This window comes from Amia ocellicauda, chromosome 7, assembly GCF_036373705.1.
Source record: "Amia ocellicauda isolate fAmiCal2 chromosome 7, fAmiCal2.hap1, whole genome shotgun sequence".
NCBI classification, from domain to species: Eukaryota; Metazoa; Chordata; class Actinopteri; order Amiiformes; family Amiidae; genus Amia; species Amia ocellicauda.
The window spans coordinates 13,578,148-13,593,869 of record NC_089856.1 but is presented as its reverse complement, the minus strand read 5'-3'; the positions used below and the strand labels follow the sequence as shown (position 1 = coordinate 13,593,869).

General features: G+C 45.1%; 1 protein-coding gene across 1 annotated transcript; it reads right to left on the bottom strand.

Moving 5' to 3' along the window:
* Positions 1–6,448: 6,448 nt before the first annotated feature.
* On the bottom strand, positions 6,449–15,457 carry wnt1 (wingless-type MMTV integration site family, member 1). The gene is made up of 4 exons (XM_066708550.1): positions 14,096–15,457; positions 9,629–9,885; positions 7,365–7,630; positions 6,449–6,993 (listed from the first exon to the last, which is right to left on the bottom strand). The coding sequence occupies exons 1-4, from the start codon at positions 14,194–14,196 to the stop codon at positions 6,502–6,504; spliced, it is 1,116 nt and encodes a 371-aa protein (XP_066564647.1). The 5' UTR covers positions 14,197–15,457; the 3' UTR covers positions 6,449–6,501.
* Positions 15,458–15,722: the final 265 nt, after the last annotated feature.

Sequence of the window (15,722 nt, the reverse complement as noted above, 5' to 3'; positions counted from 1 at the left end):
GCCCACACAGAGACAGAGGGACAGAGAATGACAGAGAGACAGCACGTTGTAACTCATTGATTACTAGTTAATTGCTTAATTAGATTCCATGTATGAGAGACACACACACACAATTCACAGCTGAACACCAGGACTGTGTGATGCTTACATGAAAAATAAGACCAAGAAGAATAATAAAATATGTAAATAAATACCTAAATAACTAATTAAAAGAGTGGATGTGAGGACGCTCTGATTGCCCTGCAGTCATGGGAACTATGATGAATAAGAATTATACTCTTGGGCAATCAGCTGACAGACTGGTGAAATGTGTGGGAGGCCGATAATTGTGTGGACTGGCCGCCAACCCCCCCACACACACTGCCATTAGGCCCCCCCTCCATGCTGGTATGATGACCAGAATAGAGAGAGATGTCTCCTGCATTACTCACAGCTCCTCTTGCCCTTGCCAACAGATTCTTAACATTTCTGAGACCCTGCTTATGTGTTTTATTATCTGTGAGGATTTTCTATTTATTTTTTGGTGTCAAACTGTCATATCTGGTTTGTGGCACAGACAGTCTGCCCTGGTCAGCCCACACTTGCAGACCCCCCAGCCCCACAACTCCCTCTCTCTCTCTGCCTTGACACCTGTAAACTGTTGTCACCAGTACTGCACTGCTCTCCTTCACTGTGGAGGATCAGAGCACTTCTCCAGCTCCCCCCACCCTTCCTCCCTCTCTCCCTTCCTTTCTTCTTCTATCTTCCTCCAGCTCTCTCCCTTTCTCTCTCTCTCTCCATCTCTCCATCTCTGTCAGTGAATGAGCAATGGGGCTCAGTCAGCAGAGAGAGAAGAGGGGGACAAGTTTGGGGGGAGGGTGCTCCCCTCTCCCGGGCACAGCCTGGCTCCCATCTGCTGTGGGGGGGTGCCCTATGCCTTGCCTGTCTGCCTCCCTGCCTCCCAGCTGTCCTGACCCCACCCCACCCCCCTGCCAGCAACAGACACCACTGACAATTCCACAGCTACATTGATACACGGCTCTGGGCAGGGCACAGAGGCCATGGAAGTAACTGAATGGCCTGAGTCCTGAGCATCATATGCCCATCAGCTGGGACCACCCTACCTGCAGTCCTGCGCTGCCTCCTGTGTGCTAAAGGTGCCCTGTGCCCCTCCCCACCCCATCCTCTGGATTAAAGCTCAGGGGAACACTAACGGTGGCAATATGCTGGAGGCTGTGGGAGCTGAGCAGCTGGCCCAGACCCCTCTGGAGTGGCCCTGCTTTCCATCCCTTCTTCTCTCTCTCTCTCTCTCTCTCTCTCTCTCTCTCTCTCTCTCTCTCTCTCTCTCTCTCGCTCTCTGTCTCTCAGTGTTTCTCTAGCAGTGGGAGTTTTGAGATGCTCCCTGTGTGGTAGACTGTGGTGTCTGAATTGCTGTGCCACACAGATAGCAATCTGACCCCAACAGAGTGGAACACAGAGCATAAAAAAACACAAGAATAGCAATACTGATCATCAACATCACCATCACTGTCAGCTGCTCAACATGGTCATTTTCCAGTGACACTCTGGGCTGTGCTGTGGTGTACTGTGCTGTACTGTTCTGTAGTGTACTGGGCTGTGCTGTCCTGTGCTGTACTGGACTGTGTTGTGCTGTGCTGTGCTGTAGTGGGCTATGGTGTGCTGTACATTGCTGTTCTGTAGTGGACTGTGCTGTGCTGCAGTGGACTGTGCTGTGCTGTGCTGTGCTGTATTGTACTGTACTGTGCTGTGCTCTAGTGGGCTGTGCTGTGCTGTACCTTGCTGTGCTGTAGTGAACTGTGTTGTGCTGTGCTGTGCTGTGCTGTACTGTAGTGGACTGTGCTGTAGTGGGCTGTGCTGTGCTGTACCTTGCTGTGCTGTAGTGAACTGTGTTGTGCTGTGCTGTGCTGTGCTGTACTGTAGTGGACTGTGCTGTAGTGGGCTGTGCTGTGCTGTACTCTGCTGTTCTCACAAAGCATACATTTGGTCTGAAGGACCTGTACTCTATTGTATTGTACTAAAATGTATTGTACTGTATTGTATTGCCCTGAGAGAGAGAGAGAGAGAGAGAGAGAGAGAGAGAGAGAGAGAGGGAGAGAAACTAGGGGCATGCACAGATATGGGATAGGGAGAAAGGGGGGGATAGAAAGAGAAAGGGAAAAAGTGAGTGAGAGTGAGTGAAGAAAAACAGTCCCCAGTCCCCATCACCCCCCCGCCCCTCCAGTCCCAGGCAACAGTTCCCATTGTGGGTCTTCAGCAGAGTCAGTGATAATTAGCTCAATTAGTGACAATGGCACAGTAATAAATACCGACTTAGCGTCTCCTACCCCACTGGGGCGGCCTGGCCCCCCGTCCGCTGCGCCGACTGGCTGACGGATAATTCATTACCCCCAGAGAATAGCCCCTCTTCCCAGGCGTGACCACCACCCCCCCCTCATATTCCCCCAGCTTTGTGCCTTTTGTCTGCTGCCGGAGTCATTTGTGCATTTGGGGGTATATCTGTGAGTGTGTGTAAAAGTGTGTGAGTGTGTTTGTAAGAGAGTCTGTGAGTGTGCGAGTGTATGTGTGTGTGTGTAAGAGTCTTAAATCTCCCTGCCTCTCTCTTTCTCTGCTGTCTTTCACTTCCTCTTTTTTCATCATTTTTCTGTCCCTTCTCTCTCTGTCTCTCCCTCCACACTCTTGCTATCTCTATCCTGTATCTCTCTATTCTCTGTCTGTTTTCTCCCTTAACCTCTCTCTCTCTCTCTCTCTCTCTCTCTCTCTCTCTCTCTCTCTCTCTCCCTCTCTTACCTCACAGATATGAGTCAGGTTGTCGGGTTTGAAAACAATGTGTGAGGGAGAGAGGGAGAGAGAGAGAAGGATTAAGTGGAGATCCCCCCACCACCCCCCTTCTCCTCCCCCTTCTCCCCTACTGCATGTTGCCCGGGAGAGATGGGACGTCCCAGATCGGAATGCTTGGGGGGGGTGATGGGGCAGGAGGGGAGGAGTTGACAAGCTGGGGTGCTACTGTCCTACAAAGAGGTGGGCAGAGAGAGTTAATTACAAGAGAGTGACGGGACTTGGGGAGGGGGGGTTGGATACACAATAGGAGCTCCCCCCTCCCCTCAGCAGAAGCCAAATTGCTTCCGTGGATTATAGAGTTTAGTGATTATAGAGATTTTTTTTGGGGGGGTGGGGGGGTCAGTGATGGTGGTGGCATAGGGGGTGATGGGATAGCTCTCTGGGTTCCTGGACAGAGTGTCTCTCACCATCTCATATTCCCACAGTCCTCTAGACGCCCACCTTTGACTCCCGCACCCCCCCACAGCCTATCTACCCCCCCACAGCCTATCCACCCCCCCACTCCCTCCAAGAACTGCCAGGCTGGGCTGGGGAATGGAGGAGAAAGTGAAAAGCGAGAGAGAGGAATGAGGGAAGTAGATGGTCAATTCTTATTCATTCCAAGGCAGGAGAGAGGTAGACAGAGAGAGACAGAGAGAGACAGAGAGAGAGACATTCACACACACATACACAGACACACACATACCCAGACATGCACACAGACAAACACATATACAAACACACATGCACACAGACATACACACACACACACACACACACACACACACAGATACACACATATGCATGCAAACATATGCACACACACAGGCACACAAAACTGACAGCAAGACAGATGAGACGAAGGCTGTAGACAGGCCTGGCACCATCACTCTGCCCCAGTATGCACAGACACGCTCCCTCCCTCGCTCGCTTACTCTCTCCAACACCCCCCAGCCAGAGAGAGCTGTGGTGTGCAGACTCCCCGAGACACACGGGGGACAGCAGCAGAGACAGGAGATCAGTGTGACCAAAGGAAACAATTTAGAAGAGAGTACTTACATAGAGGGAGAGGGAGAGAGAGAGAGAAAGAGGGAGAGAGAGGGAGGAGGGGGGAACACAGTAGTAAATAGTAAGGGGTCTCATTGCAGTTTTTCTCTCCAAATTATGTCACTGTATCCACTGCACACACACACATGCACACAATCACAGATTTTGCTTTGTTGGCGGTATCGTTAATATCTTGAAATCAATAAATAATCTTTTGATCCTTATAAAAACAAATACATAAATTAATGAATTAACATATATACATAATCCATATTGGAGTCTTGCAAGGCACAAATGTGGCCAAAAACTGTTTTTTATTCACTTTTGAATTCCCTTCGCCACCTCCCCTGAGGAATTTGGTATTGTTCCAGTCAATGGGACTCTTCCCTGGGGGGGGATTCCAGACAGACAGTTGCAGGTTGTTTAGGGAGAATGGGGAAGGATTTTTGGCTGGAAAAATTCAGACATTTTTTATTTTTTCTTCCTCAGGAGTCCTGTAGGGTCCCTCTCCCATGTGTGAGAGACTTGATTCTTTTATATGACACAACCCCAGTGGCCTCCAGGACTGTGATAATCCACAAAAAATGATTAAAAAGTCTACTTGCAAGCTCCCTTTCTATTGATATTTTTTCAATGTTACTAAATCTCGTACTGGAAACTGGAATAAAATATATGTTCATGCTGATCATCTCAGTTGCTTCTGTCTAGTGCACCCCAAGGCCTAGGCCACATCTGAACACTATGTTCCAATGGTAGCGAGAGGCATTATTTTTTTGTGAGTGTGAGTGTGTGTGAATGTGTGTATGCGTGTGTGTGTGTGTGTGACTGTGAGTATGGCTCAGTGTGACTCTGGCTGACCCCTCTACAGAGTGCTGATCTGGGGAGGGACTGATAGCTTCCAGATTGCTGTGGTCACAGTGTAGAGCCAAAGAGACTTTCTTATTATTATTATTATTTTTTGCATAAAGTCATTTAAAGAGAGAAGCAGGAAGGCTAACATGAGGAGCGATGCAGCGTACAAAAAAAACAAAAAATGTAAATAAGTAAATTAAATAAATAAATACAATAAAAACAGTGACAGGGGCTCAGGGTGGCTTGGATGTCACATCATACCAGAGTCTGGGTATGTTTGCGTGTGTTTGCATTTGTGTGTATGTATAAGTTTGTGTATGTTTTGTTGTTGTGTGTATCTACTTGCATGTGTGTGTGTTTTTACATTTGTGTGTGTTTGTATTTGTGCATGAGTTTGTGCATGTAATAGAACATATTACTTTGGGTGTAGTCAAGAGAGACAGAGTGGGAGAAAGAGAGAGAGAGAGAGAGAGAGACCTAAAGGAGAAGAGAAGAACACAACTGACCGGGACAACCAAATTCTTTGAAAATAGAGATTTTATTGCTCTATAAGAACTTTTTAAAAAACACCATAAAGAACATTTTATTCAAAAACAAAACAAAACAACAGAAGGGTTTTAAGACAATCTACAGTATTTTTTAATAACGCTGTGCCGCTCTATAATAGTATAAAAAAATTCATAATAAATATATTGTTTTTGTATGTACAGAAAACAAAAGAGAGAGTCCCTTAATGATTTCAGTGCATGTTATATACAGACAGACGTAGAGATGGGGGTACAATAATAGTTCAGTCTTGGGGGAGGAGAGGGGGGTGTGCAGTCCCAGTCCTGGGGGGCCACAGGGGTGTCTGGTTCTCATTCCTCCTCAGGGTCTTAATTGCTTCATTGCTAGGACTTTGTATCAGGTTCAGCAGTTGAGTCCCCCTGTTTTATTCCAGGAGTGAATCAGTCACCCATTAACCCCTCGTGAACTGGAGCTGCCCAGCCCTGACTTGGTAAATTACATTCCACTCAGTTGGTTGGATGGGACTTTGGTACACCAGGCCGTTAACTATTTAATTGATTCTCCAATTAATCAATCAGGTTGCTAACAAGGCGACTGGTCTGACATCCTGCAAGGGGCTCCACTGTACTGTGATTAAAGGCGTGTAAAGAGCTCTACAATCTGGGATTTCATTCTGTCTCAGTTTGCCATTAAATCATGCAAATGCCTCTTAATACATTATTTTTTTTATTACTTAGTTAGAGTTTGCATATCATTATTATTATTATTGTATTATTCCAGCTCCTAAAAAGTTGCAGGTCACAAGTGGTATTTAAATTGTTTCTACACAATTGTGGAACTGAAATGTGAATTTTTGGTTTTAACAATAATGGTCAAAACTGCTTGGCTCTACGGTTTTAAGTAAAATAATAATTATATTTTTATTATTTTCTTTTTCTTTCAATTCTCTCCTTTTTTAAAAGTGGTATGGTACGCTCTCTCTCTCACACACATTAGCCGTGCCTTCTTGTTTGTACCCTCTCTCACTCCCCATCCATGCTCCACCTCTCACCTTCTTCACCCTATCCCATTCCTCTCCACTTCACCCCCATCCACCTCTCCCATTCTCCACCCTCCCCTTTCCCCTCTCTTCTTCTCTTTCACTCTCTTCCCCCTCTCCTCCTCCTCTATCTCCTCATCTTCCTTCTCCTCCTCTCTTTCTCCTCCCTCTCCTCCTCCCCTCTCTCTTCCCTCTCCTCATCCTCCTCAATCTCAGCCCCTCTCCTGTCCTGCTCTCCCTCACAGACACTGGTGCAGGACCTGTGTGCTGGAGCAGTTCAGACAGCTGACATGGCAGCACCAGTGGAAGGTGCAGTGGCAGCGCTCTGTGACCCGCTCAGTTCTGGTCCGGTAGCCACGGCCACAGCACAGCAGCTCGCACCCGTCCAGTGCTGGTGAGGAGCTGTTGCAGGTGCGACCTGAGGTCCCGGGGGTGCCGGTCTTGCCATTGTACGAACAGAAGTTGGGTGACTTCTCAAAGTAGACCAGGTCCTGGGTCGAGGGGGGCTTGTGGGCAGGGTTCTCTGGCTCCAGGTGGCGTGGATCAGCCCGGCGTGAGGCCCGGTTGCTGCCCTTGTTGCCGTAGACGACACGGGATGCCCCGTCGAAGCGGTCCTTCAGGAAGTCGCCTACAGCGCGGAAGCTGGGCAGCCGCATCCAGCAGGTGCGCACAGTGCAGGAGCCAGACATGCCGTGACACTTACACTCCTGACGCATCTCCGAGAACACTGTCTGATGGGTGGGGGCGGAGGGAGAGAGGGTTATTGCATTATTTCACAACTGCTGTGTCTCGGACAAGACTGAGAGAGGGGAAGAGGAAGACATCACTGCTGCACATTACACACTCCCCTATGACTTCACTGCTGAACATCACACACTCCATTATGACATCACTGCTGCACACCACACACTCCATTATGACATCATTGCTGCACATCACACACTGCTGTATGACTTCACTGCTGCACACCACACACTCCCCTATGACATCACTGCTGCATATCACTCACTCCCTTATGATGTAACTGCTGCGCATCACACACTCCCCAATGACATCACTGCTGCATGTCCCTTGACCACCCCCCTACCACGACACTGCTTACCATGCGTCCGGCCTCGTTGTTGTGCAGGTTGATGAGGTAGCGGAGGTCGCGCCCCCTCTCACTGGAGTCTACAAACTCGCGCCCGAACACTCGCCCAAAGTCGATGTTATCGCTGCAGCCCCCCCAATGCCAGTCAGGGCCACCAGGGCCCCGCCGCCGATAGTCACAAGTGCAGGATTCAATGGAGCCCTCGGAGCAGGACCGTGCCACTGCATGCGTCACCCCTGCGCTCGTCACTGCAAACACAAATGCCGTCTCCCGGCAACCTGCAACAGTGGCAAGGAAGAGGGAGGCAGGGAGAGAATGGAGGGTGCGTGTTAGTGCTTATCCGGCACGGCTCCACTGCAGTCTGACACAAGACTGGGTCAGGAGTGTAGAGAGGGGGAGACATGTGGTCAAGGGTCATGGAGATGGAGGAAGAGGGGGTGACATGTTGGGGACGGGGGTCAAGGAAGGAGTCAGAGTGTATCTGGTGGATCTGGTGAGGGATCTGGCTTGAATATATGTATGTTGCCAGCATTGTGTGAGGTTGTAATTTGATTGTAATTTTGGTCTGAAAAAGATTTTGCACAAACACAAATACAGTGAGGGAAAAAGGTATTTGATCCCCTGCTGATTTTGTACGTTTCCCCACTGACAAAGAAATGATCAGTCTATAATTTTAATGGTAGGTGTAATTTAACAGTGAGAGACAGAATAACAACAAAAAAATCCAGAAAAACGCATTTCAAAAAAGTTATAAATTGATTTGCATGTTAATGAGGGAAATAAGTATTTGATCCCCTATCAATCAGCAAGATTTCTGTCTCCCAGGTGTCTTTTATACAGGTAACGAGCTGTAAAGGGAGTGCTCCTAATCTCATACCTGTATAAAAGACATCTGTCCACAGAAGCAATCAATCAATCAGATTCCAAACTCTCAACCATGGCCAAGAGCTGTCCAAGGATGTCAGGGACAAGATTGTAGACCTACTGTCAGTCTCCCTCAGTCTGGGGCTCCATGAAAGATCTCACCTCGTGGAGTTTCAATGATCAGGAGAACGGTGAGGAATCAGCCCAGAACTACACGGCAGGATCTTGTTAATGATCTCAAGGCAGCTGGGACCATAGTCACCAAGAAAACAATTGGTAACACACTACGCCGTGAAGGACTGAAATCCTGCAGCGCCTGCAAGGTCCCCCTGCTCAAGAAAGCACATGTACAGGCCCGTCTGAAGTTTGCCAATGAACATCTGAATGATTCAGAGGAGAACTGGGTGAAAGTGTTGTGGTCAGATGAGACCAAACTCAAGCTCTTTGGCATCAACTCAACTCGCCGTGTTTGGAGGAGGAGGAATGACCCCAAGAACACCATCCCCACCGTCAAACATGGAGGTGGAAATATTATGCTTTGGGGGTGTTTTTCTGCTAAGGGGACAGGACAACTGCACCGCATCAAAGGGACGATGGACGGGGCCATGTACCGTCAAATCTTGGGTGAGAACCTCCTTCCCTCAGCCAGGGCATTGAAAATGGGTCGTGGATGGGTATTCCAGCATGACAATGACCCAAAACACACAGCCAAGGCAACAAAGGAGTGGCTCAAGAAGAAGCACATTAAGGTCCTGGAGTGGCCTAGCCAGTCTCCAGACCTTAATCCCATAGAAAATCTGTGGAGGGAGCTGAAGGTTCGAGTTGCCAAACGTCAGCCTCGAAACCTTAATGACTTGGAGAGGATCTGCAAAGAGGAGTGGGACAAAATCCCTCCTGAGATGTGTGCAAACCTGGTGGCCAACTACAAGAAACGTCTGACCTCTGTGATTGCCAACAAGGGTTTCGCCACCAAGTACTAAGTCGAAGGGGTCAAATACTTATTTCCCTCAGTAACATGCAAATCAATTTATAACTTTTTTGAAATGCGTTTTTCTGGATTTTTTTGTTGTTATTCTGTCTCTCACTGTTAAAATACACCTACCATTAAAATTATAGACTGATCATTTCTTTGTCAGTGGGCAAACGTACATAATCAGCAGGGGATCAAATACTTTTTCCCCTCACTGTATATCACCCTGACTCAGTTGGTGTTAGATGTAATAGGTCACTCTCTGGAACTGTACACATCATGTGTAATTTTGCAGGCACAAAGATCTTGTTACATTCTTTTTCCATTCTGTGTATTTTGATTCTACCATGTGTTTATAGGTTTCTGTGTTCACTGTATTATATTGTTGCTGTTATTTGGTTAGCCAGGTGGATACTGTATACACACAAGCAAGGACGCTCACCTCGGTTGACGATCTTGCCGAAGACGCCGGGGCTGTGCGCGGTGGTGGGGCAGTTCCAGCGCCGGTTGCGGAACTGCCACTTGCACTCCTTGATGGCGGTGTGCAGCCCCCCCGCGATGGCATGCAGGACGCCAGGGTTCACCCGGATCAGGCGGCGCTGACGGCGGCTCAGCAGCTGTAGGCTGGGGTCCAGGACCAGCTGGGCATTCTGGGAGTCTGTCAGCAGGTTGGCTGAAGATGCCACGTTCACTATCCCCCTGGGGATAGAGGAGTAGAGGGTTAAAGATTGGTGTGAGAGAGAGACCCTGCACTTTGAATGTCCAGTTGCACCCCCATTGTGCTATAGAGCCCCTCTTAAGAGCCCGTCGTCTTTACTTTACTTTAGATAGCAAGCTCAATTCACTCGATTTTAACTCAATGTTTATTTAATTATTTGCTTTCCTGCTAACACATAAATCATATAAAGAACGTATAACCCACGTATATTTCACAAAGTCGTGAAATCACCTATGCTATATTCGAGGGAGAAAAGCTAATACAGTATGATCGCTGCATTGTGGCGCGGGAGGACGGGTTTTTTTACTATATTAAAAAAATTAAACACGAGTAAATATTTCTGGGTGAACCACAGAGACATATTAAAATTCAGCTTGTTTGCCTCGACCGCAAAGCTGTTCGGCAAAGTGTGTCTTAATCACTTCCTGTTGTAATTATTACAGCTCGCTGTCTTACGGAACAAGTCTTTACTAATAATTACACTGATAGTTTTCACGGTACAGCCAAGCGAGAATAATCGCTTAGGCCACATACTAACATATATATAAAATGCTGTTAAATTATTATTATTATACCTATTTGAATTAAGATGTGATAAGCGTAGCTCCGCTTTACACAAATCAGAAAGTGTAGCCTAAATATAAACTACAGATACATATTTGTTTATTAATTAACTTAATCATAAGAAATCATAATAACGATAATAAATCATATATATAATATTTGTAAGAATCACAGTCTTTGCTTGAGATACAATTATTATTATTATTATTATTATTATTATTATTATTATTATTATTATTATTATTATTATTATTATTATAACGTTCAATTACAGAGGGACAAAATTACGGTAAGTGGAATTATTTTATTTTTATATTATTTGTTTGCCTCGACAGTTACACTTTAATTCCCTAGGACAAGTACCGTAACTGGGAATGTTTTACATAACTACACTTGCTGTGCGAGATGACTGTAGAAATCACACAGTATTAAACCCCTTAAAATAGTCAAATACAGTGGAATATTGTCGCCCTAATAAACGTATGTGTACATCTGTAATGCATGCTATCACTACCAATGCACTTACTATTGCTACTACTTATATTGCCTGTCACATTAAAATGATAACAATATAATATATAAATAATAATAATAATAATAATAATAATAATAATAATAATAATAATAATATATCATTTTAATTCCACTGAATTATCATTTCGTGTCAGGATTGTGTGTGTGTGTGGGTGGGGGGGCGGACGTGTGTGACATATGACAACACGCACACATTGGAGACAGAGCTGCCTCTCTCCCCCACGCTGAAGTAAACGAGCCCCAGCCGGTTATTCTACACAGGGCGGCTCTCCCCGGTAGCGCAGGGGTGTTCTAGCGAAAACCATACGAGACGAGTGTTTAATCATTATCCACTTATTTCGGATTCCTGCTCCCCTTCTCTCTCTTTTCTTGGCATAGTGCGCAGGAGTAGTAAACGAGTCTGGCATGTCGGCTCCATGGAGCAAGTGGAACAGTTTAAGCAAAGGCAGCGGCTGCCAGGAGCGAGCCCTGTCGCTATAACCGCCACGGTTCAGCGCAGCTCCCCACTGAACCGAGATAGGGAACCCTGGTGTACTGCAAACAGCCACATCACCACGCTTCGCCCCGCTGATCAATCATATTCCATAACTCGGTCTACTCACATTATATGCATTCTTCCCATGCGTTACTTCTGTAACATCTATACTTTTGGTTTCTGTGCTGTGTTTGTGACTGCTCCGTTTTGTGCCTGGCGTTGTGTCTGCGTTGCAGTGTAATACCGGACGTGGTTCCATTGTGATCTGTTGTTATTGATATGTGTGTGTGCGTGAGTGAGTGAGAGAGAGAGAGAGAGAGAGAGAGAGAGAGAGAGAGAGGTAATTTGAATTTACTTTTGTTTGTTCATATTTAAAGTAATCCTGAGTAAAGGCGTCTACTAAGAAATAATAAGAACATAAAGAAGATACATCTTCACTTGGCATTACGTGTTAGAATCCGTATAATATCCCCATATTTTTCCTTGTAAAATATGCCTTTGTGTGTGAGTGTTGGTGAGAAAGAGTGTGTGCATTATGCAGATTTCCACGGTTTTTTGCGAACATAGCAAACAGCACGAGCTTTCCTGTCCAACAAACAGCTTGGCCAGTGCAGGAGCGCGGTCTGCGAGTCTGTCTGCGCTATTAGCCAGTTTGGAAAAGCGGCCTGATTTCATTGCGGTTGTATTCCGAAAACCACACACTTACAATTATTATTGCCGTTTTATTTATTTATTCATTTTATTTATATGTGTGTATCTTTGTAGGCTTCTTATTTATTTATTTTTTCGTTTATTTATGTAGTTGTTTTGAAAGTTACAGGTTATTAATTAAAAATAAGACGTCGCTCTGCTAGCACAAACTCAGTCGTAATTCCTAAAGGCAATTCCTGTAAAAAGCTGAATACCTGCAGGATCTTCGCAGTGGGATTCCAAAGAGATTCTTGCACTTTTTGCAAGTATCATCCTGCGTATTTTGATTTATTTGTGTAGGAATTGTACCAGATTGTGTGTGCATATGTGTGTGTGTTTGCTGTAATGTATGGGGCAAAAGAAAAAAGAAAACGATCAAATAAGTTAAAACATGAAAATTACACATGCATACATACATTCCACGGTTAAGTAACACGCTCCCGCTATAACTTAATCTAGTTTGGAATGTGCAATGCATTACGCACATTCACCATTCGAATAACCCTGAAGGCGACCTAGAATGGAATTGCGTTCAGCCATAAATAAATCCACATTTAATTTATCCCACATTGGGTTGCAAAATACTGTCGCCCGTTCAAGCCGCACTGTCAAAATGACAGGGGAGAGAGAGGGGGGTGGAGAGGGAGAGAGGAAGAGGGAGAGGGAGAAAGACAGGGAGGGAACAGTCAGACGAGGCCTTCAGATGTTGTTGCACAGCTGTTGTAAATAAATAAACACCTGGGTGCAAAGAAAGAAAGAGGACGTAAGAGAGTAACTCTACTCTAAAAATGACTAAACGACAGTTGACGGTGATATATACCCACTCAAAATAGATACACAGAGGTAAAGACAGATGGAAAGCAAACTAGTAAGACGGGCTCTGATTCCTGATATTTCCCATTTTCTCACATAATAATAATAATAATAATAATAATAATAATAATAATAATAATAATAATAATAATGTACACAAATCAGAACCAAGACTCAAGAATGATTGTACATCCCATAGTGTAGTGTTCCACGATTATGTCATCAAGACAAACTCACACTAGATTGTATACAGCGGGATAAGCCCTGCGTCGTGTAACAGTTCAGACAGGACTCATCACATCGCTTCTGTATCCCGCACACGTGTTGTTAGTGTTCATATGGTAGCCGGCATAGTAGCAGAGTCGTGTGTTACGCAAGTGTCACAATATGTAACGTGTTGCTGTCTCTAAAGCCCAGTCTGATTGACGGCCTGCCACAAAATACGCTTAAGTACGATTTATCTCTGAACATTGTCAGCCCTGCTAAAGCATTATGTCCGAACTTTACACATATTTCATGTTTCATATTTCACATCATCATAATTATATGTGTGTGTGTGTGTGTATACACACATATATGTATCAAATATAATAATAATAATAATAATAATAATAATAATAATAATAAGTATTAATAATAATATAACAATGAATTATAGTGATAATAATAATGATTATTATTATCACTATCATTAATTGTTCTTATTATTAATAAAAATAATTAATGATAATAACAAATAAATACGTTAAGAAAAGTCATCATAATATTAAGGTTGTGCCAGGAACCACATTCATGCATTGTGTTTGATTGCAATGATTCTTTATGATTTGAAATGTTGTATAGGTCTGTCTCGAAAACTTCACTGACTGAATATCCTCTAACGCAGGCTAAATACTAACTAATTATTCAGATTATTATTATCCACATGTATGTGTGGATGGGTGGATGTACCCACACGTCAGGATGCTGTAAATACTATAAGGGCAGAATTGCGGACCTACATGTACCCCAGATACTAAGTCAGTGATACAGTACGAATGTGGTTTTGTGTGCGTCTCTGTGTGAGTGCGCTATTTATTAACCCGTTAACAGTGCGGAAGCTGTGAGCCACTCACCACCAGCGCCCGCTGTTGTTGACCGCCGCCGTGCCGGAGAGCGAGCCGAGCAGCAGCGCGCACAGCGCCCTCACCCCCGCAAGCAGGGCCAGCACTCGCATCGCGCCTCCGGACCCGAGCGCCGCAGCACCAGCGCTAATTGGTTCTTGTGTGATACAAAAAAGTACAATGTAGTCTTGTAATAAGTCTCTGTAAAATTAGAATTAGTCTTCTTCTTCTTCTTCTTCTTCTTCTTCTTCTTCTTCTTCTTCGACTTCTGATGATTCTTTCCAAGTCTTTAAGATGTTGTCATTCGTTAGAATAACGCACCGGTGTTTATTATTGTATTTATTTATTTGATTATTTTATTCAGTTTAAAGTAATCATTATCTAAATTAATTAATTAATTAATTAATTAAAAATGCCGAACTTTGTGTGGGGCAAAGTAGGGGGCGATGCAGCGTCCCTCAGCCGCGCTTCCTCCACGTATCTTCTTCCACTTCTCCGTTCAAACAGGTCTTTGGTCACTGATCCAGGCGTTCAGCGTTGACACATGCAGGATACACATCTACATACATATATCTATAATATGTATGGGTACACAAGAACAGGCAGAAAAAATATCTAAAAATTGAGTTGTTTCCCTTTACACGTGAGCGTGTCAGTTCAGCGCAGGTAGAAGGGCGCACTCCAGGTTTGGGTGCCCTATCAATAACACCAGTATCCAAAATCTAATTATAATAAACAAAACACAAGAATTGAGGCAGCATTTAAAATAAAATTTAAATTAAAAAAATAGAAAATGAATAATAGGTCGAAAAAATGTGTTCCCTGTACAGTCCGGTGTGCAGGGATGCTCTGTCGTGCGCTGCTCTCGGGCGTTTGCAGTTGTGTCTCAGTGTAAAGCAGCACAATGAACGCGTGGGAGCGACCCCTCAGTCTGTCTTCAGCCCCTTGGTGACTGATAGGCGACACATTCTTCGCTTATTGAGCGCCACACTGGGAATCAAAAAGGGATTTAGTGGCACCGCTGCTTCTTCGGCCGCCGCTGTCTTTTCTCTTGTTTTCTTTCTCTTTCTTTTTCTTTCTTTCTTTTTTTTCTTTCTTTTTTACCCTACTGGGTGGAAGGAGGGATAGGTTAATTCCCCTCATAGAGCTCAAGGAAGAAAGGGAGGGAGAGAGAAAGAGAGTGAGAGAGAGAGAGGAAAGTGTGCGAGTGAGTGAGTGTGTGTGTGAGAGAGAAGGGAATAAGGAAAGATAGATCGAAATAAGAGAACAAATCCGCTGTGCACAGATCTTGTACAATCCCCGCAATATGTTAATATTTTAGAAAAACTAGATTGTTTTCCTTTTGCTCTCTCTCTCTCTCTCTCTCTCTATCGTTCTATCTTGTCAAGGAGTTACAGTAAAGTCTCGTTGACGTTTTTCGTGGCGGTCGGTGTGTTCGGCGTGGAGTGCAAGCGCCCCCACCTCCCGGCACCCCCACCACCCCCCACCTACCATTACCATAACCACCACACACACACACTCACACACACACAACCCATCTCCCCGCCTCGAGCTATAGGCTACTGTATGATCCCCGTGCAGGCGCGCAGTCTCGATGAGTGACGGTACAGAAACAGCCCTGTCATCCACACACATACAG